This window comes from Aspergillus melleus (genome assembly GCF_016097325.1).
Source record: "Aspergillus melleus strain CBS 546.65 chromosome Unknown contig6, whole genome shotgun sequence".
Taxonomy (NCBI): domain Eukaryota; kingdom Fungi; phylum Ascomycota; class Eurotiomycetes; order Eurotiales; family Aspergillaceae; genus Aspergillus; species Aspergillus melleus.
Window position 1 is genome coordinate 1983313 of NW_025763375.1, and position 23847 is coordinate 2007159.

Consider the following 23847-nt stretch of genomic DNA (forward strand, 5'->3'; position numbering starts at 1 on the left):
CTTGAAGCGATAGCCTATTCTCTTCAAGGAGGATAGAGATTACTACGGTCGCTTCGCCAGGCCTAGCCAACATCCTAGCTACTCTAAAATTGAATAGACAATATGACTGAGCTGACACTGTCTCCTGCCTAGAGTACATCTTCGAATATAGAGTAAATCCTTCATCGACCGTCAAAAGCCAAGACGGACTCTACGAGCGATGAACGAGTAAACTAGCAGATAGCCCTCCCGACCGTCAGGAAGAGTGAGGCTTAGGATGCATCGACGGGTTAAAGTCGTGGGGGCTAATTCGCTCCAGGATTTATTTAGTCCAGGTAGAAGACGCCATGTAACCTTCTGACTCACATCCTCTCAAGACATACCTATATAGAGACACTTCTGATACAGTTGATGTTTAGCATCCCCTCCTAGCTGTCTCATTGTTTCCTTCGTCAAGTTACCCTTACTGAACAAAAACCAACCACCAAAATGTCCCTCCACAACCACCCCATCACCCAAGAACCCTACCTCCGTCTCCCCTCCCCACACCAATCCATCATCATCACGCCCTACCGCGCCCCCAATCCAGCCGATGAAGCCGCCAAGGTCCGCAATATGAACGACCCCCTCGTGGCAGCCTGGCTCATCGGCCCGCCGTATCCGTACCATGCCGACGACGCCAAGATCTGGACCAATATGTCGCGGTCCCAGTGCATTCAGATTCTCGCGGAGGCAAAAACCCAGCAATACGTGTCCGGCAGTCCGTTTCGATGTGTCCGCGAGATCGTGGAGGAGGATGAGCACGGCGTGATTCAGAAGGACGTGTTGATCGGCGGGATCGATGTCACTGAGTATCCGTTTCTGGAGTTTCCGGAGGGAAGCAAGGAGAGGGAGGATGGGGTGAAGAGGAACGGGGAGTTGGAGACGGGGAGTTCGGAGAAGGTTTGGGGGGTTGGTGGTATGTATTTTCCTTTCCTCCTCCCTGTGGCACTATATTCTTCTTGACTTGGGTAGGTGATAATTTCTGGAAATGCTAACTCCCTCTACCTACTAGACTGGCTGGATCCAGCGTACCACGGTCGAGGTATCATGACGGCGGTCGTGAAGACCGTCTTCTATGACTGGGCGATTCCTCGCATGAACGCGCGCCACTTCAAAGTTTCGGCCTTCGTGGGGAATCAAGGCAGTGTTCGGGTCTTTGAGAAATTAGGATTCAAGCACCATGCGAAGCTGGACGACTGGGTGCAGATGCCGGCTAGTCGAGGAGGCGGAAAAAAGTCGCTTCATATCCTTTCTTTAGATATAGAATAGAAGGGCTTGTGGGTATGGGGCTGATTGTTTAGAAGACTCGGCACTTTCAATCGTTGCCGACACAGAAAGTTTACTTTCTGTTCTCAATGATTGATTGAACCAGTTTTCGAGGACTGGGACGAATGGAGCACATTTGCTATTCAACCAATAATGTCATGCATGATGGATCATTCCATTGAATTTGATTTAGGATCTGCCAGGAACCCGATCCAGGGTCGACGATGGCGCGGAACGCCAATGAATTCCCCCGGACTTTTTGAAAACTGGACACTTTTGTCGACGTTTCTATTTTTGCTCGAGCGTTCAAATGGTTGATCGGCAACTGACGTGGCTCTGATTTTGTCTCTACCCTATACTGTCTCATTTGTCTCTACGGCGTACTGGACACGATATGGTCAATTTCCAATGCCAGACGGACGGAACCCGACACTCGCCTGTAGAATCCAAAGGATGAAACTCCGGGTGAAAGAAAGATCCGAAAAACGATCTCCCATCTGCAGGCTCGATCGTGAAATCATCCTTTCAGGGGTAAGCGGATCGGCGCGGTGGGGCGGCTGGTCCAGATGTTTGGATCCTCCCGAAGAACAGACGAAGGTGAAACAGACGACGAAGATCTCGCGACGTCTTGAGGCACGTTGAAACGGTTCCTGGAGTATCACATGAAGGCAGATTTTTCGCTGCTCTGTATATAAGGGTCGGCATGGTATGCTAGTGTTAAGAAGGAAACCAGTCTCTCGTTGATCCTTGTCTCCGGTTGTCGATATAGTTACACTCGTTTACACTATACTATCGTTTTTCGCCAATTGAGTTCTTTGAACTAGTCACTCGTTATATCAAAATGCACTCCCTCAACCTCCTCCTCGCCCTTCTCCTCCTCATCTCCCTCGCCATCGCCAACCCCCTCACCCCCCGCGCCAATCTCATCCACTGCACAACCGAACAACAATCCATGATCGAATCCGCCCTGATCCAATCCTCGCGAATGGCCCAAGCCGGCGCCTCAGCCATCCGCTCTGGCTCCTCCTACTCCAACACGCTCTTTCAAACCTTCTTCAAAACCACCGACCAAGCCACCAAGTCCCACGTCGCCGACATCCTCGACCAGATCGCCGAGGAAGCGCAGGCCCGCGGCGCCGGCCGCGTCACATACTCCTGCAGCCCCGACGGAATCCCTTGCTCTGACTCGGCGTCCTTCACGGTCACGGCGTACGGCGAGACGGACGGCTACAATGGCGATATCAGGACATGTCCGGCGTATTTCAATATCCCGAGTTTTTCGAATAACTGTGATGCGTTGGATCAGGCGACGTCGACGACCCATGAGATGGCGCATACAAAGGGCATCTTTGGGGTTGAGACGTATGGGTACTATGCGGTGCAGGGGTTGGATGAGCAGTCGGCGTTGATTAATGCGGAGAGTTATGCTTTCTTTGCGAAGGGTGAGTTTTCTACTTTCTGGTTTCCATATTTTTACTAGGATTGGTCGTGCTAATATGGGTATCTATAGCGGCTTTGTTGAATTGCCAGGTTTAAGATGACATGGACCTGCAAGATGAAAGTCTTGGATACACATGGAGGAAGGGATGGCACATACATTACTCGTTCATCATGGTGAAAATAATCAGATAGATCAAGCATCAGCATCAGCGTCAATCCCAACATCTCATCCATATCAAACTCCTATTATATCATATGTAAACCTCCACTAACACAAACTGTCTGCCCCGTAACCCAACCCGCATCCCACCCACCAAAAATACCACCACCTTCGCTACCTCATCCGCCCTGCCAACCCTCTGCTCTAACGGTGTACTCATCATTATAAGATCCCTCAAACCCCTAGGCACCTCCTCCCTTAACATCTTCGGCTCCGTGCGCAACCACATTCACCGGATGACCGTCCCCGCCGATATCGAAGGCCAAGGCGCGTGTGAACCTCTCGACTGCGGCCTTTGAGGCAGCGTAGATACTCCCGCCAGTAGAGCCGCGACGGGCTGCTACGGAGCTTATGTTGATGATTCGGCCTGGGGCGCGGAGGTGTGGGAGGATGGTTCTAGTTAGGAGGATCGTACCGTAGACGTTCAGGGCAAAGATATTAGACACTACAGAGGATGTGGTTATCGGGAGAGCCGCGCAGTGGAATACGCCGGCGTTGTTGATCAGGTTGTCGATTTTGGATTAGAAGACTAGGCGTCGTATGCTCTGCTTGAGGCTTTTAATCCGTTCAAAGGGTTGGCTTATAAAGGTTTTGGTACTCGTATAGAATGACACCTACTCCCGGCGTCACATTATGCAGCATAACGTCATGCTCGCGCAGGATTCACATCTGGTCGTTCATTACCAGCACTCTGCTGTAGGAGCGATATTCGTTATGCTTGACACTACTGGCATCTGGCTATTCTGAATTATGGATACTTCTTATCTTTTGCTCCTATGAATGTTGTCCTCGGGCAGGTGAGCCACGGCACGAATTGGTTCCTTATACTATAGACAATGACATAATTAACACCCGAATACAGGTATAACAATACAATTCATGTGTTCAGTATCAAAAACGCCTGTCTAGATTGGAGATTTTGTTCCAAAACGCCATATCCCTGTTATCGTACATTCCATGGCCAGAAAGAGCAGCGCAAATCGATCAACGTAAATGAAAAGTCATATCAGCAGTAGGAAATCATTTCAAAGCACGCAAAGCTTGTTCGTTTCCAGATATTCATCAAATTGGTCCGGAAGTCCTGATGGCTCCACTACTGCAACATAGGTGTCCGGTCGAAGTAGATAAGCTGTATCCTTTTGAAGCCCAACGTTCTGGTACTTCTCGTTCCATGGGAAGACCGTCAGATGCACTTCCTTCCTTCGACACCAGTCCGCCAACTTCTCATCTGCCTGGCCATATACATGCACCTGCCATGCAATCGCCCCGAGGGTGTCAAAGTTGTCAACATCTCCTACCGGAGCCCAGGGCAAACGATCACCGCCCTGAACTTCCCCGATATTCCCGGCCGACAGACTGCTCTGCCGATAGTTGATTAACGTCTGCGACATTCCCCGGAAGACCCTATGTCTGAACTTTTCGAATCGCGTCATAAACGGCGCCGCGTACGGGATGATCCACGTCCGGAAAGAACTGACGAGATATCCAGTCCCAACAATCGAATTGAAAGCCCAATCCGTGGTCTGCACAAGGGTGCTCGCAAAGGCACGACGCTCGACCTCGTACGTATCCAGCAGCGCAGGATCTGCCTTCCCCTGTACCACAGCCGCCAGCTTCCAGGCTAGATTAATCGCGTCGCCGATCCCAGTGTTCATTCCCTGTCCGCCCACCGGACTATGAATGTGTCCTGCATCGCCGACCAGAAACGCACGACCTTTCCGAAACGACTTCGCCAGCCGATGATGCACCTGGTACGTCGTGAACCAGTTTACTTTGCTGACGTCCAGCTGCATGTTCTTGCGCATCGACGGGGCCAGATCTTCGAATGTGATCTCGCCCGCGTCTTTCGCGATCCGGCTCTCATCAACAGCCCCTCCTAACCTAGCGGTCTTGCCGGCGTCTAACGCAAACAGGAGAGAAAAGTCCGACTGGTTGAAGGAGACATGCGCTTCGCCGTTCATCGCCGGCCCGCTGGCTTCGATATCCGCCACGTAAAATAGCTGCGTGTATGTGTCGCCTTCGAACTCGATCCCGCTGATATGGCGAACGGCTGAATGCGCCCCGTCGCAGCCAACTAGGTAGCTTGCTTCGCGGATCTCGATCTCCCCGTCCTCTGTATTCTTCAATCTCGCGCTGACATGCGTCTCGTGTTCGTCAAACCCAACCAACTCGCGATTCCGATTCACGATCACGCCCATCTCATTTAACCGTCTCTCTAGCACCCGCTCGTGCACGTCCTGCGAGAGAATAAACACAAACGGATACGGCGTTAGTCCTTTCCCGACGTCGCCGATCGGGATGCGCGCGCGATACGAGCCTTCAGACCACAGATTCGTGGCTTCGACTTTGTGGCCTAGGGAGAGGAGCTCGTCGGAGAGGTCGAGCTGGCGGTAGAGTTCGAGGGTTCGTGCGTGGATGGCAAGGGCTCGGGATGTCGAGGCTGTTGCGAGGGCTTTGTCGATGATGTGGACGTTTAGCCCTTGGCGGGTTAGCCAGAGGGCGAGGACGAGGCCGCTTGGGCCGGCGCCGGTGATGAGGACGTCGGTGCGTGGTTTTGGCATGTTGGGTTTTGGTGTGCAGTATGTTATATGAAATGTGGTGGTTTGGGATGTGAGGGTTTTGTATGAAGGTAGATTGTTATGATAGTCATGAATAGTAGTCAACCTACGCCCACTCTACTTCCTATTTATACATGACTCCATGTAAACTTCCGCCCCTGCGGACTGTATACTCACCCAGGGGCCATGACGCCCCGTGATGAGATCACCGGGCTGACGATGACTCTTGATGATCGTCTTGGCCCTCCAAGATGCCTGAAGCGGTATTCCTCCCCGTGAATGCCCGACGTGCGGACAAACGTGCGGACATTCCCGGGATTCCGACATTCCGACGGTCGGCAGTCCGAAGACCGACGCCGATTGACTCATGTAGCCCTGCGAGTAGGTACAAAGTAGAAGAAACAATTTCATATTAAGATTACCATAACTGATTAACCCAATAACTAACTGAGGGAATTGAACGGTCGCAGTTTCGATCTTGCTCATTACCGACCACTTCATAACTCAACAACAGGTAAGGAACAATTACTCCATCACCTCCGTCGCAGTCGCCGTCGCAGCTACCGCGGCAGGCTGATCAGCGATGGCGCTGCCTTCGCCGTGAACGCAGTACGCGTACCCGGTCAAAAGGTTCGTGCAGCTGCGATTCAGCTCTGGATTCCACTGCTGCAGTTGCGCCATGGTGATTCCGAACTGGGATTGCAGTTTCGCGCAGTAATCACCTTGTAGGACGACGTACCACTGTTGAGGTGAAATGTTAGCAATCAAGTTATCTAATCCAGAGTCATGAGGAAGGTCACTAATAGTGGAAGGAGAACGGGGAATGGAAAAGGGTCAAAGGGAAGTCGGGTATGTATACCTCGTAACAGTTCGGCGTGGTCCCGCTGGCCGTTGGAGCAGGAGCAGACACGTATACCGAAGTGGTGGTGGTGGTCAATGTAGTGGACGGCTTGTTCCAGTCGGCTGTCGGGAGCGTGCAGTAGTATAGACCGGAAATGAGGTTCGTGCAGTCGGCATTCAGGTCTGGGTTCATGGCTCGGAATAGTTCCAGGCTGATGCCAGCGTTCGAGGCGATGCGCTGACAGTAATCACCGGATTGGACGAGGTAGTACCTGTCATGATGTATATTAGCGTGATATGTTCGGACTGGGATGGTGAGAGTGGAGATGGTGGGAACTGATTACCTTCCACATTTTGTAGTTGTACCCCTGGCTACCGGGCCTGGCGGGGCCACCGTGGCTGTCGCGTATGGGGTGGACATGGTCGAAGTAGCCTGCGTCGGGGTCGTGACGGTCGAGTTCCCAGAAGCTGGCTCGCTGACGCAGATCTGGTCCCCAATGATCAGGTTCGTGCACTCGGCGTTGATAAAGCTATTCCATGCTCGCAGTTGCGCGAGAGTGACTCGGTACGTGTTTGCGATCCTCCAGCACGTGTCGCCCGACTGGACAGTGTGTTGTTGACAGACAGCTGCATCTGTTGACCAGTCTCTCTTGCTGTTGTTTCTAACAATCTCGCGTTTAGGGTTGTGTTGCACGGTCAGGTCGTCTGGCGAATCTGTGTTTTGGGACCCTTCCTTTGCGGATAATGTGGGAACTGGGAGAAAGGGATCGAGTATGACATACGGACTGGTGGCTGGTTCGTCCGAGGGGTCGTCGTAATCGTCGAAGTCGTAGCCGTCGAGATCTGTGCATATTAGAATAGTCTTCATTTTCTGCATAGAATACGTACAGTCATCGAGCTGCACCACAGGACCTTTCCCGCAGACGTAGTTGTAGTTGATCCAAATGCCATCCCCGTACGCAGTAGCAGGTACACCGGGCCAGGGGTCCGGGTAGTCTTGACAGGCCGAGAGCACCGAGTCATGATACTGAGCGAGAGACTGCTCGCAGGTGTCGGTGCAGATGGATGACATGTCCATCGCTTCCTTAGAGCGAGTCTCGTCTACACCAGCCCGGAAGTATGTACTGCAGGCAATGGGAGCAGTCATGGCGGCCTCGCATTCTGCAGATAGCAATCCATCTGCTGCAACCATGCTCGTGTCATGAATAAAATCATTATTGAAAAGAATCAACTCCGGGGGGACAGAGAGCCCGAAGGCAGGGAACTGGAGCCAAGCGAGGAAAGTAGGTAGAGCGAAAGCCATTTTCAAAAACATCGGCTTCTCGAGCTTTCATGATCACAAAGAAATCACAGACAGGCCCTCCTGCCGGGTATTTAAATGTCACTAGATAGGCCAGCTAGCCCCCTATCCGTTTGACTGTTCTATTGGACATGTTCGAGTTGTTTTCTCGCCAACGTATGGAACGGCTTGTAAGATGTCTGTTCCGTCTCTTCCGCGGCAAATCCCCCATGTACGACCTACTTTCTGCTAAGGAGATGGGGAAGTTCGTTCATTCTTCGCTCTTCCGCAAGGTAGCAGGATTTGAAATTCATCCGTATGGCTGGTGCGGGGCGAAGCATTGGATGGGTCTTGGATTCATGCATAGCGTCCCGCTCTTTCCAGGGTCGAGCTGCACCGCCAGTGGATTGGCTGTTCCACCTGATCAACCTGTCGTTTTCACATGGTGCATATCAGGGTCGTACTGTTATGTCATTCAATATCATGATTTGCCTTCTGGCTGCCGATCTGCAGGCCTTTCTGGAGATGAAGGTCTTCGTCTGTGAGACTGTTTGTGCTGCTTGAAGGACATTAGCACCTTTATAGATTGCTGTAAGTTGCCACGAATAATCCAGTATTTAGAATGTTGTCATTTGTAGAGTTATAATTAGTAGAACAATTAGGCAACCTAATTTAAATACCTTCTGATAGCGCCTTCTCCACGTTGCATCGCGAAAATGCAACCTCCAGTTGACTAACTTCCAGCGTTACACAAAGCCGTCAAAGACCGGAGACTTTGTAGCTGCAGCCCCTCAATCATGCCGCCCATTTCGCCGACCTTGCATCACCTTTGCTCTCACAGGTCCTGTGTCTGACAGGTTCATACAGGAGGCAAGGGATGGGTAAAAACCCCAGCCTGGAAGTGGGGATAGACCAGCTGAGCAAGCCGGGTAGCCCAGTTTGAAATTTGCTCGTCTGGGGAGGCATAACTGCTCGGTTGGTTGTAGAGATTTTCTCTCTAGAAGCTGCCCAAGACCATTGAAGAAATTGTCACTACACAGCCTGGGTCAAACGATTTACTTTGAACACTACTATGGTGTTGAGATGATGCAATGAACAGTAATATTTCTTCTTGTTATTACTAGTTTTCCTAGATACTTGTTTGTGGATATTGCTATGCTCTAACATATCTCATCACGTAACAATATCAATAAACCCCACTCTCGACTGTTCTGCTATGGACTCAGTATATAGTTCCAGCATTTGAAATTAGATGACATTCTGTCCTTGAGAAAATTAGGTCAAGCGTCAACTTTTGCAGTGCCATAGACCCCGCAGCTCGTCGTGTCTGAATCCTGAACAATGAGAAGTAAGAGAGAACGTTCGACCTATGCTCCAGCATTCATGTTTCAATTCGAACAAGTGTCCCCCAGTCCATGATTTTGGTCATGACGGGCTATGCGCGTGAGGGTGTGCTATCTGCATTAGACTGTTTTTTGGGCCAATTTCAAACTACGTCGCAGTAACGCATCATGTTCTGATATGAGTCACAACGTCCACCATCAAAATTCCTGTCTAGCATTTTGTGGAATGCGGGGTATCAAGCCTCCTTGCATACGTAATAGATCCGTTTCTTCTAGCACAGTATCTTGGGTTGATTTAATTGCTTGTAGGACGTAAATAGGCCGTTCATAGTGTAGTCTACATGAGTAACCGTGGATAAGCAGTTGCAGATGCATCTACATCATCTTCAAAATCTTGTATGAGACCGAATCTGGTATCACGAAAGATAAATGAATCTGTTTTTGTTGACTAGTTCTTGCATTATGTAGAAAGAATCAGGTTGTGCGCCAGGACTCACTCCAGACATACTTCGCTTGTAAGACTCAGATAAATTGTGAAGTAAAGAATAACATTCAAGTATCCTAAAATATTTTACCAATTTCTCACATATGACAAGCTAAAACACAGTGGTGAACGGTCACGCTTCAGGCATTAAGGCATCAATGAGTACCTTGCACCTTACGGTTTTGGGCAGGTGCGAAGTGGGGTCACGTGCAATGCATGACTCAGCCGTCGGAGGAGGGTTGCCACTCCGGGCCAATCAGCATCCTGGCCATTGTTTCTTCATCTCTTCCACCTTCTCCCTTCTTCAACTCTCACAGCTACGATGGGTACCACTCGGTACAATGCCTCGGCGTTGTCATCAGAGAAAAAGCGTCTTAGAGACCGACGGGCGCAACAGAACATGCGCCAGAAAAAAGAGAACTTGATCAAGTCTCTCGAGGACAAAGTTGAATTCTGCGAGCGACATCACACCGGCGGCTCGATCCAAGAGCTCATAGAGACCATCGAGAGCTTCCGCAGGGAAAATGAGGCCCTTCGCCAACAGATCAAGTCGTTGAACGCAACCCCAACTCTTCTTCCGGAGAAGTCCCAGTTCCTATCATCGCCATCAACAACGGAACTTATGCAATCACTCGAGGATCCAAACAATCTAGAGAAATCGCATGTTTCACATGAGACATCGTCACCAATTATGCATGAAGCAAGCTTAGCCCTCGCACCAATTACAGCTAGCGACCAATCAAGAATATTAAACCAGGCCTTAAGCCTGAGCTATTCATCTTTCCTGGTCCCTCCGCTCATTCCGGACGAGGCGTTGAACTTCCCCACGATGTCCTTTTCTGACCCAGCTCAAACAATTCCGAATTCTGCTCCCATTTGGTGCTTGGTTCCGATGAGCTCCTACGGTGACAACGCGTTCCTTTTACCCGGTCACTGTCCCTGGCTGTCATATCCAGAACTAATTGCTGGCTGTTCACCATTGCCGTCCCCGCTCGATATGCTTCACGGTACCAAACGTAACTTCCTGGCCGACCAGATCAACCAACGTATGCGACTACGACGAGTTCGAGACCCCGAGTGCCTAGGATTTGGCTGGCTCTGCTATCTGTTCAGCAAATGGCGAATCTCTCCTAACCCTACAACATTTGCTCGCCTTCCACCGTTCATGCGCCCGGTCGTGGCACAATTTCAGCGAGGCCACCCTAACGCCTTCGACCTTCCCGTGTGGCCACAATTGCGAAGGAACCTGATCAAACGTTGGCGTCAATACGATTATTTTGAACTAGTCGGCTATTTGTCTTGTTGTGCCAGGGTACGGTGGCCATTTGCCGAACCGATCCTTGAGCGCGATGCTAGTGACAATTTGCAAATACGACAGGATTTCTTGGATACTGTTACCCGGGAGAGTGGCTGGGGACTGACTTCAGAATTCATTGACAAATATCCCGAGTTGCTGGAGGGGATGGATGTCGAGGCTGTTAGGTTTCGGATGGATGTGCTCTAAAGTTAGAGAAAAAGGGATTGATTCTTAATCCTATTCCTCAAAGTATCATGCAGCAGCAGTTAAATCACTCGCGCTTGCCGATTGTTGGCGGCAACGTGACGAGGGGGCACATGACGCTAGACAGCCTCGAGTCAGCCTCGCACCTCTCGTTTTCACCTCCACAATACTCAGTTCTGGTGATGCTCCTTCAAACATTCCGCTCGACCCAGCTCTTCATGACCCGGCATCCTAAACCCACATGGCAAGCGCCAGCGATAAATTCGTTCACTACAAAACACTTTCGCACGATGATTATACCGTGGGCTGGATCTGCGCGCTTCCCGTTGAGCTGACAGCAGCAAAAGGAATGTTGGATAAAAGGTTAGTCTCTGAATTCTACTCGGCGAATGCCGCTAAAAATGGCGTTTCAAGGCACGAGTCCTTGCCACAGCCTGCAAACGATAACAACAACTATGTCCTCGGAGAAATCACCGGCCACAATGTTGTCATCGCATGCCTCCCCATCGGTGAATATGGAACGACATCCGCCGCCACGGTCGCAGCGCAAATGCTTTTGACCTTCTGCCAAATTCGCTTTGGTCTAATGGTGGGGATTGGCGGAGGAGTGCCAACTACCGAGGATATTCGATTGGGAGATGTTGTCGTGAGCAACCCGACCGATGGGTATGGAGGGGTCATCCAGTATGACTACGGAAAGACAATCAGCCGAGGGACTTTCGTGAGAACTGGGATGTTGAACATGCCGCCACAAAACCTTCGCACCGCGACCGCAAACCTGCGATCTGAACACCAGATGCGACCGAACCGAATCCCCGAACTGGTGGCGGAGATGAGCAGAAAATATCCTCAGATGTCGGAGCTTTTAGAATTCGACCGTAGTGCAGATGATCTGTACTCCGCAAACTATACACATATCAGCGGAAACGATACATGTTCTGATTGTGACCGATCGAAATCATTGAAGAGAGAGCCTAGACTCTCTCAGAATCCGAAAATTCACTACGGCCTCGTGGCTTCTGGAAACCAAGTCGTCAAGGATGCGGAGACCCGCGACCGATATGCCAGGGAGATGGGTATCATCTGTTTCGAAATGGAAGCAGCCGGTCTAATGAATCATTTCCCTTGTTTGGTTATTCGAGGAATCTGCGACTATTCGGACTCTCACAAGAACAAAAAGTGGCAAGCGTACGCCGCCGCGACCGCGGCTGCCTATACCAAAGAGTTACTGTCAGTCACCTCGGTTTCAGTGACACAGAGTATTATTACGGCCAGAAGATCCCCGGCAGGTCCAGGTAAGCTCTATGAAGAGTTTTCGTGTCATTCCGGCTCGTGTTAATTCCCATCTTAGAAACACTCACGGTCGACGATCCTGCACGATTCCTGGCTCTGTCTCAGCGGCCGGAATGGGCCCTTGTTCATCAATGTACGTCTCTCCTACCTCTGGGCTCATATCTTGTCTCCTAACATTGCTAGTGGAACAACCGAGGAATATATTCCAACGACTCTCCGATTACGATCCTGATCGAACCCATCGCAGTCATCTATGGGACAGGTGTCCACATACTACTGAGTGGATCGTAGACAATCCAGCATTCAAAGCATGGCTGGGCGGTAGTGCCTCTTCGGTTCTGTGGCTAACTGGCAAGAGTAAGCTCCGACTATCGAAAAAGAACTGTTCAATCGTTTCCTCGAACCTAACAATTGACTAGTTGGATGTGGTAAAACGCTTGTTTCGTATGTTCCAGATCAAACGTTGATCCTTCAAAATCCACTAATCTTAGCTCAAAAACCAGGAGCACTGTCATTCAACATCTAAAATCTATCACCCAGGGCACCCAATGTATAGTCGCTCACTTTTTCTACAGCCACTCGAACCGATCAAGATTGGACGCAAGGCATGTGTTCGAGAGTTATATCAAACAAATTGTTGGGCATCTTGACTTGTTTCAGATAGCCTGCCCTGGTCCAATTCGGTCTTTCATCAAGAGGTTTTATGAAACTGATCAGCAGATCCCCACTTTCCGAGAGATCATACATGAGATCTTTCTTCCCCTTTGTCAATCCCGTCCCGGTATTATATTCGTCATGGATGGACTTGATGAATGTAACCGTTCACAAACCCTGAAAGTCTTCGAGGCTCTGCGAGAAATCTCCAAGCTGCGCTCCGTGAAAGTCTTTGTCTCCGGACGAGAAGGACTTGATATGACTGGAGCTATCCCTGGTTGTGCCACAATAAATATAGCTGATGATGGTAACAACGACGATCTTCGAGCTTTCGTCGACTGGAAAATTCAAATCAAAATGAAAGAAAGACAACTCACAGAAAGTGAATCAGTGCTTCAAGAAATCAAAGCAAAGCTCCTTGAAAGGGCCGGTCATATGTAAGTAAAATGATTCCTGGTATTGACTGCAACTAGAAGCTTATATACTGCGCTAAGGATACTGTGGGTAAATCTACAGCTGGAAATGCTTTGGGATGATTGCTACACGGATAGTGAAATCAGGAAATCTCTCGACAGTTTGCCTAAGGATCTCAGCACAACGTACGATCGTTGTCTTGCTAAGATCATGGGAAAGGGCATGGTCTTCGCAAGAAAGGTTTTGCCATGGGTCGCTGTTGCACCGGAACCATTCACTGGAAGCCAGCTTCAAGAGGCAGTTGCACTGAATCCACGCACAGGTCTCCTCGATCTTGATGGTTTCGTGCCTGTTAAGGAGCTTGTCAAGTCTTGCTCGCATCTGATCACCTGGGATATGAATGATGAGATCCGTCTTACTCACTATTCGGTTTCTCAATTTTTGGAAAGTAAAGGTGGAGAGAATAATTCCTGGTTTGCGGACATCGCTCTTAACAATGAACGGGCAGCACTGGGTGATCTTTGCATGAAACATCTACTTTCGCCGATATATTCCCGACCGGTGATACCCACTCAAAAGCCCAAACAAACCGTGGTAAATGCCGGGGCTATTATGCAGCAGTTGTGGACTCACATCCCACTCTCTAGTCGGCTAGGCTTCCAGAACACCAAGAGAGTTGAAATACGGTTGCCTTTACAACAATCAACCGAGAAATTCAATCAAGAGCAGCCGTCTTTCTTCGAGTTTGCCAAGGGACAATGGCTTCCACTCACTAAACATCTCACCCAATCCTCTACAAATTGGGATGAATTCGAGAGCCTTGTCCTAGACCAGAACTCGACTTGGAACATCCATCCTTGGGAGCCTTTGGGCATGTCCATGGACTCACATTATGCCGCTATCTTGGGCTACGCTATTGTAGAACATCACAGCCCGCTATTCTCTGTCTTGATGCGGGCGAGGGGCCTTCAGCCACGCACTGATATTTTCCGGTTGCCACTACATCCATACAACAATTTACTGCCGCTCCATCTTGCTGCTAGAGCGGGGAATAGTGATTGTTTAGTGCAAATAATGGGTCAAAGCACTTTCAATATGCTGGATGAAAACGGCCAGACAGCTTTGCACCACGCTGCTGTCATGGGTCATCTGAATGTAACTCAAGTGTTACTGCGCAAAGGCATGGTGAAAAGTGACCATGCAGACAAAGATGGATGTACGGCATTGCATGTGGCAGTATCACATGAACAAGAACACTTACTTGATACAATGTTTGTGAATCTCGCAAATATCGACCAACAAGATCATTTGGGCCGGACGGCACTTCATCTAGCTGTGACGAACAAGAATGAAAACGTTGTGAAGGCACTGCTTGCACAAAACCCGAATCTTTCAATCACCGACAAAGCTGGCAGAAATGCGCTCTCTATTGCTGCACATGCCTCCGATACAGAAACGGTTCGCTTATTGCTCCAAACTGATTACGCTCGTGGGTCATTATTGGGCTCAGCGGGCTCTTTCAGGTCAGTCGTCATAAGACTTTCGAAGTTCCATTCCTCAGCATTCTGGGATCTACGCCAGTCCTGGGAAACATTTTCCCTATTATCACCTGAGGAACTTCTGCTCCATGCAGCAGAAAACATCAATCCCAAAGATGTTGGTCTGAAGGCATTTGAATTATACATGGAAATCTTAATGGAATCTCGAGTGGATGGAGATCATGTACTGAGATACAAGCTTCTGTTAGCCGCAGTGGGGTGTGGAAACAGTGCAATGGTTTGCCGCCTTGTCGAGGCCGGGATTTCCGTCCAAAGTTCCAGATTAAATCTTTCTACTGATCCTGGCCTTTCTGGTTATTTCAGGGAAAGGTTGAAGATTAACCAACAGCTGGAACTCACGACTGCGTTGCGAAACAACCCGCTAGTCCTGGCTTTAGAACAAGAGCACATTGACAGCGTGGAATTGCTTTTCGAAGATTGGTCATTTCAAATTTCAAGCCGTACGGAGCTGTGCGATAAGCTTTTCAATCTAGCAGCTCAGCACGGGAAACGACAGTTGCTGGAGAATTTCCTGAAACGCAAATTTCCATTTCATCGCAGGGCATTAAATTCTGCCTTGGCAAGCTGGAATCCTCATTTGATCCATCTACTGGTCTCCAATGGGGTCCCTGTCACCTGTGAAGTCATCCTCATGGCTTTGAGAAACGAAGACGAAGCCCTCTTGAGCAAGCTTCTTGAATGTGAAGCTGTGTGGCAACCCGACGCGGTAATGACAAATACTGATAGTCTTTCTATCCATATGTTAGTGCGAGAGGCTATACGCCTTGGCCGCAATGACATATTGGGTTTGTTATCTGCTAACACGGCTCCTGGAGACATGTCGGATTAGATTAATCAGTTGCCAAATAATTGTTTTCATCAGTTGCTCAAAAGACCTTAAAGACGGCTGATTTTGCAGAACAATATACGTACGCAACGTAATTCGTTCAACTCCTGCCAAAGAATCTTGCTACCGGACTGCATAAGCGCGTAACAGGGGATATGGTGCATCCAGCTAAATTCCTCATGGCGCAGAGGCCATTGTACTCCAAACCCGAACACAAGATCTCAACAGAAAGCATATGATGTTAATCATGAGCCAGTAGTAACTGACATGAACGAGTGAATTATTTATTACTCAGTAACGACTGACATAAAGGTAGGTATAGAAATCAAAACAATAAGGAAACAGTGAGGCTTGCTGAGATTAGCCCTCATGGGCTGAAGCGACGAACTGAAAGAAACTGAAGATCTGCGCAGAGACAGAGTAATTAGTGGGTGCTCGGCGGTTCACAGTCCTGGTTCGCGCTGATGTTCCGGATGCGAAAGTGCATCTACTCGTCGCAATCCTCAGGAGACTCGGAAGGAGAAGAGTCGGCTTCACATTCAGCGCAGTCCTCTCCTCCAGCGGATGATGAAGAGCTGCTGCTGGAGGAAGAAGAAGAAGACGAGGAGCTGGAAGAAGAGCTGGACGATGAAGAAGATGAGCTGCTGCTGGAGCTGCCGGAGCCCGAGGCCGAGCCGCTAGCACCAGAGCCGGCGTGGCCACCCGCGCTTCCGCCAAGGTGCCCGCTGGCTTCTCCGCTGGCTCCTCCGTTAGCACTTCCGCCCGCGGTCCCGCTGACATCGTCGCCTGCGTTTTCTTCAGTGTCACCACCGGCACTGCCGCTGACATCGCCGCCAGCGCTGCCACCAACCTGTCCTCCGGCACCTCCGGAGATGTCACCGCTGGCACTACCACCAGCGCTTCCACCAGCGCTGCCGCCGGCTTTTCCGCCCGCGGTCCCGCTGACACCGGCGCCAGTGCTTCCTTCGGTGTTTCCTTCGGTGTCTCCGCCAGCACTGCCGCCAGCTTTTCCCCCTGCGCTGCCAGAAACATCACCGCTGGCGCTTCCACCGGCGTGTCCTCCAGCACTTCCAGAGACGTCACCACCAGCGCTGCCTCCTGCACTGCCACCGGCACTTCCACCAGCAGTTCCGCTAACTCCAGCACCGGTGCTTCCTTCGGTGTCGCCTTCTGCGCTGCCGCTGACATCGCCGCCAGCGCTTCCGCCAGCACTGCCTCCGACGCCTCCGCTGGCACTGCCGCTGGCACTTCCTCCTGCGCTTCCAGAAGAGCTGCCACCAACGTCAGCTCCAGCGCCTCCACTGCCAGAAACATCACCTCCGGCGCCGCCGGAAGCACCTCCCTTTGCGCTGCCAGATACGTCGCCACCAGCGCTGCCGAACGCACCACCGCCGACACCTCCACTAACACCACCATTGGCGCTGCCGCCAGCACTGCCCGAGACATCACCACCGACATCTCCACCAGCGCTTCCGGAGAGACCGCCACTGACTCCTCCACTGGCGCCTCCAGAAGCACCAGCGCTGCCAGAAACGTCGCCACCAGCGCTGCCGGACGCACCACCGCTAACATCTCCGGTAGCACTGCCTCCGGCATCTCCTGACGCACTACCACTGACGCCAGCACCACCGGAGACGTCCCCGCTGGCACTACCACCGGCACTGCCTCCAGCGCTTCCAGAAACATCACCACCAGCACTACCGGAGATGTCTCCCCCAGCACTACCGCCAGCGCTGCCGGACGCACCCCCGCTAACATCTCCGCTAGCACTGCCTCCAGCGCTTCCAGAAGCGCTACCTCCGGCACTAGCGTCAGCACTTCCGCTTGCATCAGCTCCGGCGCTACCGCTACCGCTAAGGGCACCAGAAAGGCCGCCTCCGAGACCAAGGCTGCCACCCAGACCAGCACTTCCGCTGACATCGGCGCTGCCGCTACCTCCCAACAGGCCGTGTTTGTGGGCCAGCCATGCCAGTAGACCGAAGGTACGGGCCTCGAGGTGATTGTGCTGCTCGGGGGTGTTCACGGCCTCGGCGACGGGAGCAAGGATTCGGGTGGGAACGCCAGCGTTCAGAGTGCGGTTGTAGGATGTCACAGACATCGGAACCGCGAGGGTAGAGGCGGCCGAGAAGGCGAGAGTGTAAAGAGCAATATGCATTATGAAAGAAGGAATTAAAGATTGGCGTATTGAGTAAAGGCAAGAGTAATGAAAGTATGGAGGATTATGAGGATTAAGAGTTATAAAGAAGAGAAGGAGTGAAGTGAATTAGATGATGATGATGCAGATGAAGGTCGTGCGGTTCTGGGAGCCTTTATATAGCTTTTCCCTGTCCTGCTGTGGTCTCTATCTTAGGTATACTGTTTGTATGGTTTTGCACCTTGGTGGTTATGGCTATTGCCAAAGCTCGACTAGAGAGTCATGCTGAAACGGTGCTATCCAGTATATGGTTAGGATTGATGGTAGATCTGAGTTTCAAACAGGACCACCCGCTCCGGGGTTGAGCTTGTAGTGAAACGCACTTGAGCTAAATATGGATGCCCATCCCGGATCTTCCGATGTCAAGCACAAGCCTTACTCCCGGGCCATCGACCAACTAATTGTTGCATCTAAATCTGTTGTCTTCTCAGCACAAAAAAGAAATGCATGATTTCTTCAATATTAGCTTTCATACTGTGCTTTTCTGGTGAAAGTAGTTTATAGTCGGGAAGCAACTGGATCGATAACATCCGAAGATATACCAGGAGAACATCGATTGCCAACATCAAAACAAAAAGAGATTAGTTGAGAATCGTGCACATCTTTATTGCCAAGAGCAGCTCTAGCACCCGTCGTTTCTACTCTAAGTCTCTAACCAGTAGCCACACCTGAACCCTAGCAAACCCCGAGGAAAGGAGTTCTTTCCCCGACCTCGCTCGCTAATTCAGTCCGTAGCTGTTCAATCCCAAGCCAAAATTAGCAAATAAAAGCTCCAACGACCCACCCTCGGCCCAAATAGAGTTCTCGATGTGGAGTACGCGAGGCTTCGGGAAGTTGGAACGATAGAACGAACTACGCTCTAGCACCTGAAACCGCCTACCGGGTCCACTTAGCTCAATTCAAGCACGGAGTTCGTCTCTGCCCGAACGATGGCCGGGGAATTTTTCAACCATAGTTTGCGCTAGCAAATACTGCTATAAATAACGAAGATCAAACAGACGATGGTTTGAGTATGCCTTTTGGGCTATGGATGACTCGATGTAACCCTTTCCCTCGTCCCATTTGGCGGGATAGCTTGTCAAGGAAGGGCTTGAAACGGTTCCTGTAGTATAATTGCTGGTAGCTTTGGTGTCAATTGTGAGTGGCATGTCTGTTGACTCTAGCGAGCCCTAGATGGATATTCTGCTTACTACGAGTGGTACTGCGGAGGTCTCCTAGAGACTAGGAACATGTTCTCCTCCCTTAGCTACGGAAAGAAGGATCCGGAGATTGCTCCAGTCCACAATAATTTGGACCAGGTAAGTTAATTGTTGATAGAGTAGGCGGGAGCCAGAGGCTAGCCTAGACAATACTTCCCTGGCTACACATTATTATGTTAGCACTGAGCGAGCTGTTCAATCAGTGGAGAGAGGGTCACATAACACGAAACCTGGTTGAACACTAGTCAGAACCTAAATTTCAATGCTTTGAACCGATGGTCTATCCTCTTTTCGTAGGGTATATAACGCCCCTTAAAGTGCCAGAATTATCGATAAGACTATTAGCCAGCATTCAGGGTGTATTTACCATATCTGTTGTCTCGTAACCAAATATTTCACCCTGTGAGTATTACCCGGGTGTTTATGTATGTGGAGGACAGTTTCATATGCTATTAAAACTTGAAGGGTTTTCTACAGAGTCCTGGGGACGACGGGAAGAGATCAACGAGTGGAATGGCAGAAGCTCATCCATAGGACATGTTTCACGGTTGTAACCACGGGTCGTTACTTGCAGTCGGACCATGGGGGGGATGCTGGGGACGGGAAGGATTCCACTGAATGTCGCGCTAACCAGATCATTTAGGGATAGTTGAAACATACAAAGGGTATTTTCCGATCTTACCTTGAGTAGGTCAGTGTAATGACTCGTTGTGTCCGTTAGTAACAGCGGGCTGGTTGCATTGCTCTGCCGTGGTCCGATGGGTATTGAGGGTTGTTTCCGCAAAATTCAGCGCATCGGTGTACTTCTCTTCATTGTCGCTTGGTATATGCGCTCCTTTGTTTACATGATTTGTTACTGGTTTCCGGTTCTCATGACATAGTCACTGAACAGCTCAAGGATTGTCAGACTATTCGTCGGACCATCTCATAAATCAAACTCTGCATTATTCGTGGGCATACAATTGACGCATAAATCGAGATACCCACATCGCTGAATTCATTCAAATACCATTATTATGTACCTGAAATACCTTGCAGTTCATGCTAATGATGATATCCTTCTCCAGTTCAAAAGACGCCTTCATGCCGGGCCATGCCTATGAGCGGGAAACAAAGAAATGTACATGTACATGGGAAAATAGCATTTCCATAAGATCAACAAAGAAATTTAGCTGCCATGCGGGGACATCCACCCGCTACATAGTGTGATTTTACCTATGGTGGACAAAGAAACGAACCGCAAGCCTCACCAGCTCAGGTTTTCTCCGTCTACTACACGACATGTGTTCTTTCAGCACGGCAGTAATCACATTATGTCTTCGGGAGGCTGGACATACGTTGGGCCCCTTCCAGCACTTATCATTGTCATATTCCCCATGAAGGCCCAGATAACAAATGGCTGTCATTGTTACCAGAAGAGCGCCATTATTGTCGACTTGTCAAAGTTCGCGGTATAAATAGTTCGTTTTTTCCACTCGAAGAAGAAGAATCATCAACATACACATCGACAACATCCCCTCTACACCCACACTCTCCCAAACCAAGTTCTCTCGGCATACACATCCGTACCCATCCCATCCCACTCACCTTCGCTCACAACGGGTCAACTCTCCGATCTCCGAGCTATGACTCTCGCTTCGTCCTCCAATCTGCGCCTGTGTTTCGTTTGCCGCGGTGCGCCGAAGCCCAGCTGTTACCGCAAGGGTCATATCAACTTGTGCCCTCAGTGCAAGAACATGTTTTCCGGCACCCGCGAGGAATGTCCTCACTGCAATCCCCCAACTGACAAGTTTCGTCCTACCATGACGATCAAGAACCCCGAGACCCCTATGCCCCAGACCCCCCAGCTCACTGTCACTGCCAAGATGGTGTACGCCGACGGCCCGGATCGAACAATGAAGGTTGACGAGGTCAAGGAGGTTGAGGCGACCGAGCCTTCGGCTTCTGTGTACGAGGCTGTTGAGGAGAGCTGTATTGTTGACGAGGAAGATGATGTTCCTGTGACTGACGACGAGCCGGTCCCTGAGGAAATTGAAGATTCTGAGAGTCTTAATGACGAAGAGGGTGTGTCGACTCCTGTTGAGGAGTCCCCTGCTGAGGAGGTTCCTGTTGAGGTGGTTCCCGTTGAGGCTGTTCCTGCTGAGGACGCTTCTGCCCCGAAGACCTTTGAAGAGAAGCTGTCTCAGTTGAGTCTGATTCCCGATCGCGAGACCGAAGCCGAGCAAGAGCCCAACGACAGTGAGGTTGAAGTGATCCCCGACACTCCCGAGGATGCATTTTTTGTGACTGAAAAGATGATGCGGGAGTTGAGCCAGCCCCGACAGGACTGCGAGGAGGTTGTAGAAAAGCCCGTCCAGACATCCGCTCTGCCAGCGAAGAACGGAGTGACCCGGGGAAAGTCTGTCAAGCACCTTGCAGCTCAGCTTAACCAGACTTCTGAGACTTCCTCGTGCGGCCGATGCTCAGTCCATGGCAAGCGGGCTGCTCAGGCCTGTGAGAAGAAGGCAGAGTTTCATCGTCCTGCGCTGACCAAGACCAAGACTGCTCGCGCACCTCACCAGATCCGAGGATCGGGTGACGAGTCTAACGATGAGCTTGGTGAGTGCTTCTAGATGGCCATCCAATTATACTTTCGAAGTTTCATTTGTCTGGGCTTCTGGGTTGAGAATGAGCTGTGATCTCTTATGCTGTATGGTGTTTGTTGAACAGAACGTTTGTGTCTTTATCTGCTTTCCTTGGGCATATATATAAAGACACAAGATCAATACATACTTCTCGTGCTATTCATTTATTTATTTTTGTTTTTGCTTTTTTTACTGTAAGTTGTAGATCTTTAAGCGCTCAGAAAGGCCTTCGCAGCTTGGACGGACACATAGTAAGGTCCGAATGTTCTAAGATGAACTCCTTTAGCAGAATTTCACTTTGACAGTAATCTTCATCCATTCTTTGTCGGGCATTCCTGAATCCGGAAAATCTTCGTAGTTCACGGACTGTGTTGTTAAGTCAGTAGGACTTTCAACTTATTTTCGTGCTTCGGATCCGGGCGCGCTATGCAGTTCGGATCCGAAGCCCCGGGTCCGACGGCCCAGATAGAGAACCCGGCATCAGCACGGAGCGCAACCACAGACTTCTAATTGTATAAATTAATCTGTCAGAAGCACATAACCTCTTTATTACTTGCCATCTTCATTCTCAGTCAGAATAAATACTATAGTTTCAGTCTTCGGTTTATCTCCTCCATCTTCCCTTCAAGGTTCTTTTATTCCAACTCTATCACCACAAAGATGCATGTTCTCGTCATCGGTGGCAGTGGACGCACTGGCAAGCTTACTATCAATGAGCTTCTTCGCAAAGGTAAAGTCAGACTCCGAGGGCGCATGGGATATTTCCAGCTAACACTCGACAGGACATCAAGTTACTACTCTCGCCAGAAACCCTTCCGCAATGGAAGACCTTCCCGGTTTGAACGTCATCAAAGGTGAACTACATACAAACAAGCCTCTTTCTATAACACCGCGGTCTTATTCTAACCAAATTACAGGAACACCACTAGAAATCTCAGACGTCCGAGCTGCCTTCAAGCACAACACCACAGACGCAGTGATCGTGACTCTCAACGCCCGCAGAGCCACAGAGAGCCCCTTCTCTGCTCCTAATCCCGACCCCCGCCTTATGACCAAATGCAACGAAAACGTCGCCACGGTCATGAAAGAATACGGCGTCCGCAAGATCGTCGTCTTGCAAGCGTTTGGTGTGGCTGAGTCGTGGTCCAACATGCCCTGCGCGTTGCGCCTGCTTATGAGCAAGTCAAACATGATCTACCAATATAATGATCATAACGAGACAGCCCGCATTCTCCGGGCTAGTGAACTAGACTATGTCTTTGTTCGTCCCTCTCGTCTAGTGGAGACTGAAGAAGAAAACGTGAAGGTGTGGCCGAATCATGGCAAGGGTGTTCCTTTGATGGCTAGTATGAGTCGAGTCAGCGTTGCGCGCTGGCTTGCTGATGCGGTGGAGACTGATAGATGGAACCGATCCGCTCCTGTTATTACTAATTGAGCGAGGACTATGTTAGGGATGCAAGGAAGGAAGGCGTTCGGATATATATTTGATGGTTGGTTTTAGTTTTAATATTCATTGCATCTCGTTGAAATGGTTGTTTCGATATAGTCTCTAATTTTTTCTAAAACGAGGATTCACTATCAATATCACTAGAACAGCTTATACGTCTTTTTCTAGCACTGATTCTTCAATGTAGTTCGACGCGTTGAAAGGGAGGGCCGGATTACCCAAAACGGCAAAGCGAAAACACCCAATTAGGACTGCCATCGTGGCTAGACTGGGCAACCGTAGTCAGGAGTAGATATGGTCTGGCCCCACTCTAGACGTGAACGTATCTCAGCCAATTTCAACTGTATCATTATAAGCAGTCAAACTATTTCAGCCAAGACAGTTCAGTTAAGGTTTTGTCAATATTACAGCTATGGACGATACCCAATTATCTCGCAAACGGCCTCGACCGGTGGTTTCATGTCTGCGATGCAGGGAGAAAAAATTGAAGTGTGACCGACTATCTCCATGCGTGAACTGCGCGAAGGCTGCGTGTCCTGCAGAATGCATGTACAGTCAAGATGCAGGGGCTTCTGGTCGGCCCCCCAAGGCTAGAAGAGCCCCGGCTAGTATGGACGTTGTGACAAACGATCAGTATCCCGATAATCGCAGCAATGGTTGTGGAATAGCTGGAGGCAGGGGTATT

General features: G+C 50.1%; 11 protein-coding genes across 11 annotated transcripts; 7 read left to right on the top strand and 4 right to left on the bottom strand.

Annotated features, from left to right (window-relative positions):
• Positions 1-468: 468 nt before the first annotated feature.
• LDX57_010410 (uncharacterized protein) lies at positions 469-984 on the top strand (the record flags this gene model as incomplete). Its single annotated transcript, XM_046092163.1, has 1 exon — positions 469-984. One exon carries the CDS (start codon positions 469-471, stop codon positions 982-984), a length of 516 nt encoding a protein of 171 aa, XP_045948141.1.
• Positions 985-1068: 84 nt separating this feature from the next.
• On the top strand, positions 1069-1290 carry LDX57_010411 (uncharacterized protein; the record flags this gene model as incomplete). Its single annotated transcript, XM_046092164.1, has 1 exon — positions 1069-1290. One exon carries the CDS (start codon positions 1069-1071, stop codon positions 1288-1290), a length of 222 nt encoding a protein of 73 aa, XP_045948142.1.
• Positions 1291-2239: 949 nt separating this feature from the next.
• LDX57_010412 (putative metalloproteinase) lies at positions 2240-2823 on the top strand (the record flags this gene model as incomplete). The annotated part of the gene is made up of 2 exons (XM_046092165.1): positions 2240-2729; positions 2798-2823. The coding sequence occupies 2 exons, from the start codon at positions 2240-2242 to the stop codon at positions 2821-2823; spliced, it is 516 nt and encodes a 171-aa protein (XP_045948143.1).
• Positions 2824-3972: 1149 nt separating this feature from the next.
• Positions 3973-5508, bottom strand: LDX57_010413 (putative FAD binding monooxygenase; the record flags this gene model as incomplete). The annotated part of the gene is made up of 1 exon (XM_046092166.1): positions 3973-5508. The coding sequence occupies one exon, from the start codon at positions 5506-5508 to the stop codon at positions 3973-3975; it is 1536 nt and encodes a 511-aa protein (XP_045948144.1).
• Positions 5509-5933: 425 nt separating this feature from the next.
• LDX57_010414 (LysM peptidoglycan-binding domain-containing protein) lies at positions 5934-6876 on the bottom strand. Its single transcript, XM_046092167.1, has 2 exons — positions 6365-6876; positions 5934-6246 (listed from the first exon to the last, which is right to left on the bottom strand). Exons 1-2 carry the CDS (start codon positions 6536-6538, stop codon positions 6031-6033), a joined length of 390 nt encoding a protein of 129 aa, XP_045948145.1. The 5' UTR covers positions 6539-6876; the 3' UTR covers positions 5934-6030.
• On the bottom strand, positions 6686-7599 carry LDX57_010415 (LysM peptidoglycan-binding domain-containing protein; the record flags this gene model as incomplete). Its single annotated transcript, XM_046092168.1, has 1 exon — positions 6686-7599. Exon 1 carries the CDS (start codon positions 7535-7537, stop codon positions 6686-6688), a length of 852 nt encoding a protein of 283 aa, XP_045948146.1. The 5' UTR covers positions 7538-7599.
• A 2174-nt stretch (positions 7600-9773) lies between these two features.
• LDX57_010416 (bZIP transcription factor) lies at positions 9774-10955 on the top strand (the record flags this gene model as incomplete). The annotated part of the gene is made up of 1 exon (XM_046092169.1): positions 9774-10955. The coding sequence occupies one exon, from the start codon at positions 9774-9776 to the stop codon at positions 10953-10955; it is 1182 nt and encodes a 393-aa protein (XP_045948147.1).
• A 238-nt stretch (positions 10956-11193) lies between these two features.
• LDX57_010417 (uncharacterized protein) lies at positions 11194-15701 on the top strand (the record flags this gene model as incomplete). Its single annotated transcript, XM_046092170.1, has 7 exons — positions 11194-11315; positions 11367-12247; positions 12304-12378; positions 12429-12602; positions 12665-12689; positions 12749-13336; positions 13394-15701. 7 exons carry the CDS (start codon positions 11194-11196, stop codon positions 15699-15701), a joined length of 4173 nt encoding a protein of 1390 aa, XP_045948148.1.
• A 484-nt stretch (positions 15702-16185) lies between these two features.
• On the bottom strand, positions 16186-17853 carry LDX57_010418 (uncharacterized protein; the record flags this gene model as incomplete). The annotated part of the gene is made up of 1 exon (XM_046092171.1): positions 16186-17853. One exon carries the CDS (start codon positions 17851-17853, stop codon positions 16186-16188), a length of 1668 nt encoding a protein of 555 aa, XP_045948149.1.
• A 2472-nt stretch (positions 17854-20325) lies between these two features.
• LDX57_010419 (uncharacterized protein) lies at positions 20326-21788 on the top strand. Its single transcript, XM_046092172.1, has one exon. It carries the CDS (start codon positions 20717-20719, stop codon positions 21701-21703), a length of 987 nt encoding a protein of 328 aa, XP_045948150.1. The 5' UTR covers positions 20326-20716; the 3' UTR covers positions 21704-21788.
• Positions 21789-22295: 507 nt separating this feature from the next.
• LDX57_010420 (NAD(P)-dependent oxidoreductase) lies at positions 22296-23180 on the top strand. Its single transcript, XM_046092173.1, has 3 exons — positions 22296-22445; positions 22498-22569; positions 22633-23180. Exons 1-3 carry the CDS (start codon positions 22376-22378, stop codon positions 23148-23150), a joined length of 660 nt encoding a protein of 219 aa, XP_045948151.1. The 5' UTR covers positions 22296-22375; the 3' UTR covers positions 23151-23180.
• The last annotated feature ends 667 nt before the right edge of the window (positions 23181-23847 follow it).

Excerpts from the sequence above, each read along its gene's own strand:
- LDX57_010419 (XM_046092172.1), top strand. The coding sequence starts at position 20,717 with ATGACTCTCGCTTCGTCCTCCAATCTGCGCCTGTGTTTCGTTTGCCGC.
- LDX57_010414 (XM_046092167.1), bottom strand. The coding sequence starts at position 6,538 with ATGAACCCAGACCTGAATGCCGACTGCACGAACCTCATTTCCGGTCTA. Across the intron at positions 6,247-6,364 it reads CCACGCCGAACTGTTACGAG|TGGTACGTCGTCCTACAAGG; the intron begins GTATACATACCC and ends TCACCTCAACAG.
- LDX57_010420 (XM_046092173.1), top strand. The coding sequence starts at position 22,376 with ATGCATGTTCTCGTCATCGGTGGCAGTGGACGCACTGGCAAGCTTACT. Across the intron at positions 22,446-22,497 it reads CAATGAGCTTCTTCGCAAAG|GACATCAAGTTACTACTCTC; the intron begins GTAAAGTCAGAC and ends AACACTCGACAG. Across the intron at positions 22,570-22,632 it reads CGGTTTGAACGTCATCAAAG|GAACACCACTAGAAATCTCA; the intron begins GTGAACTACATA and ends ACCAAATTACAG.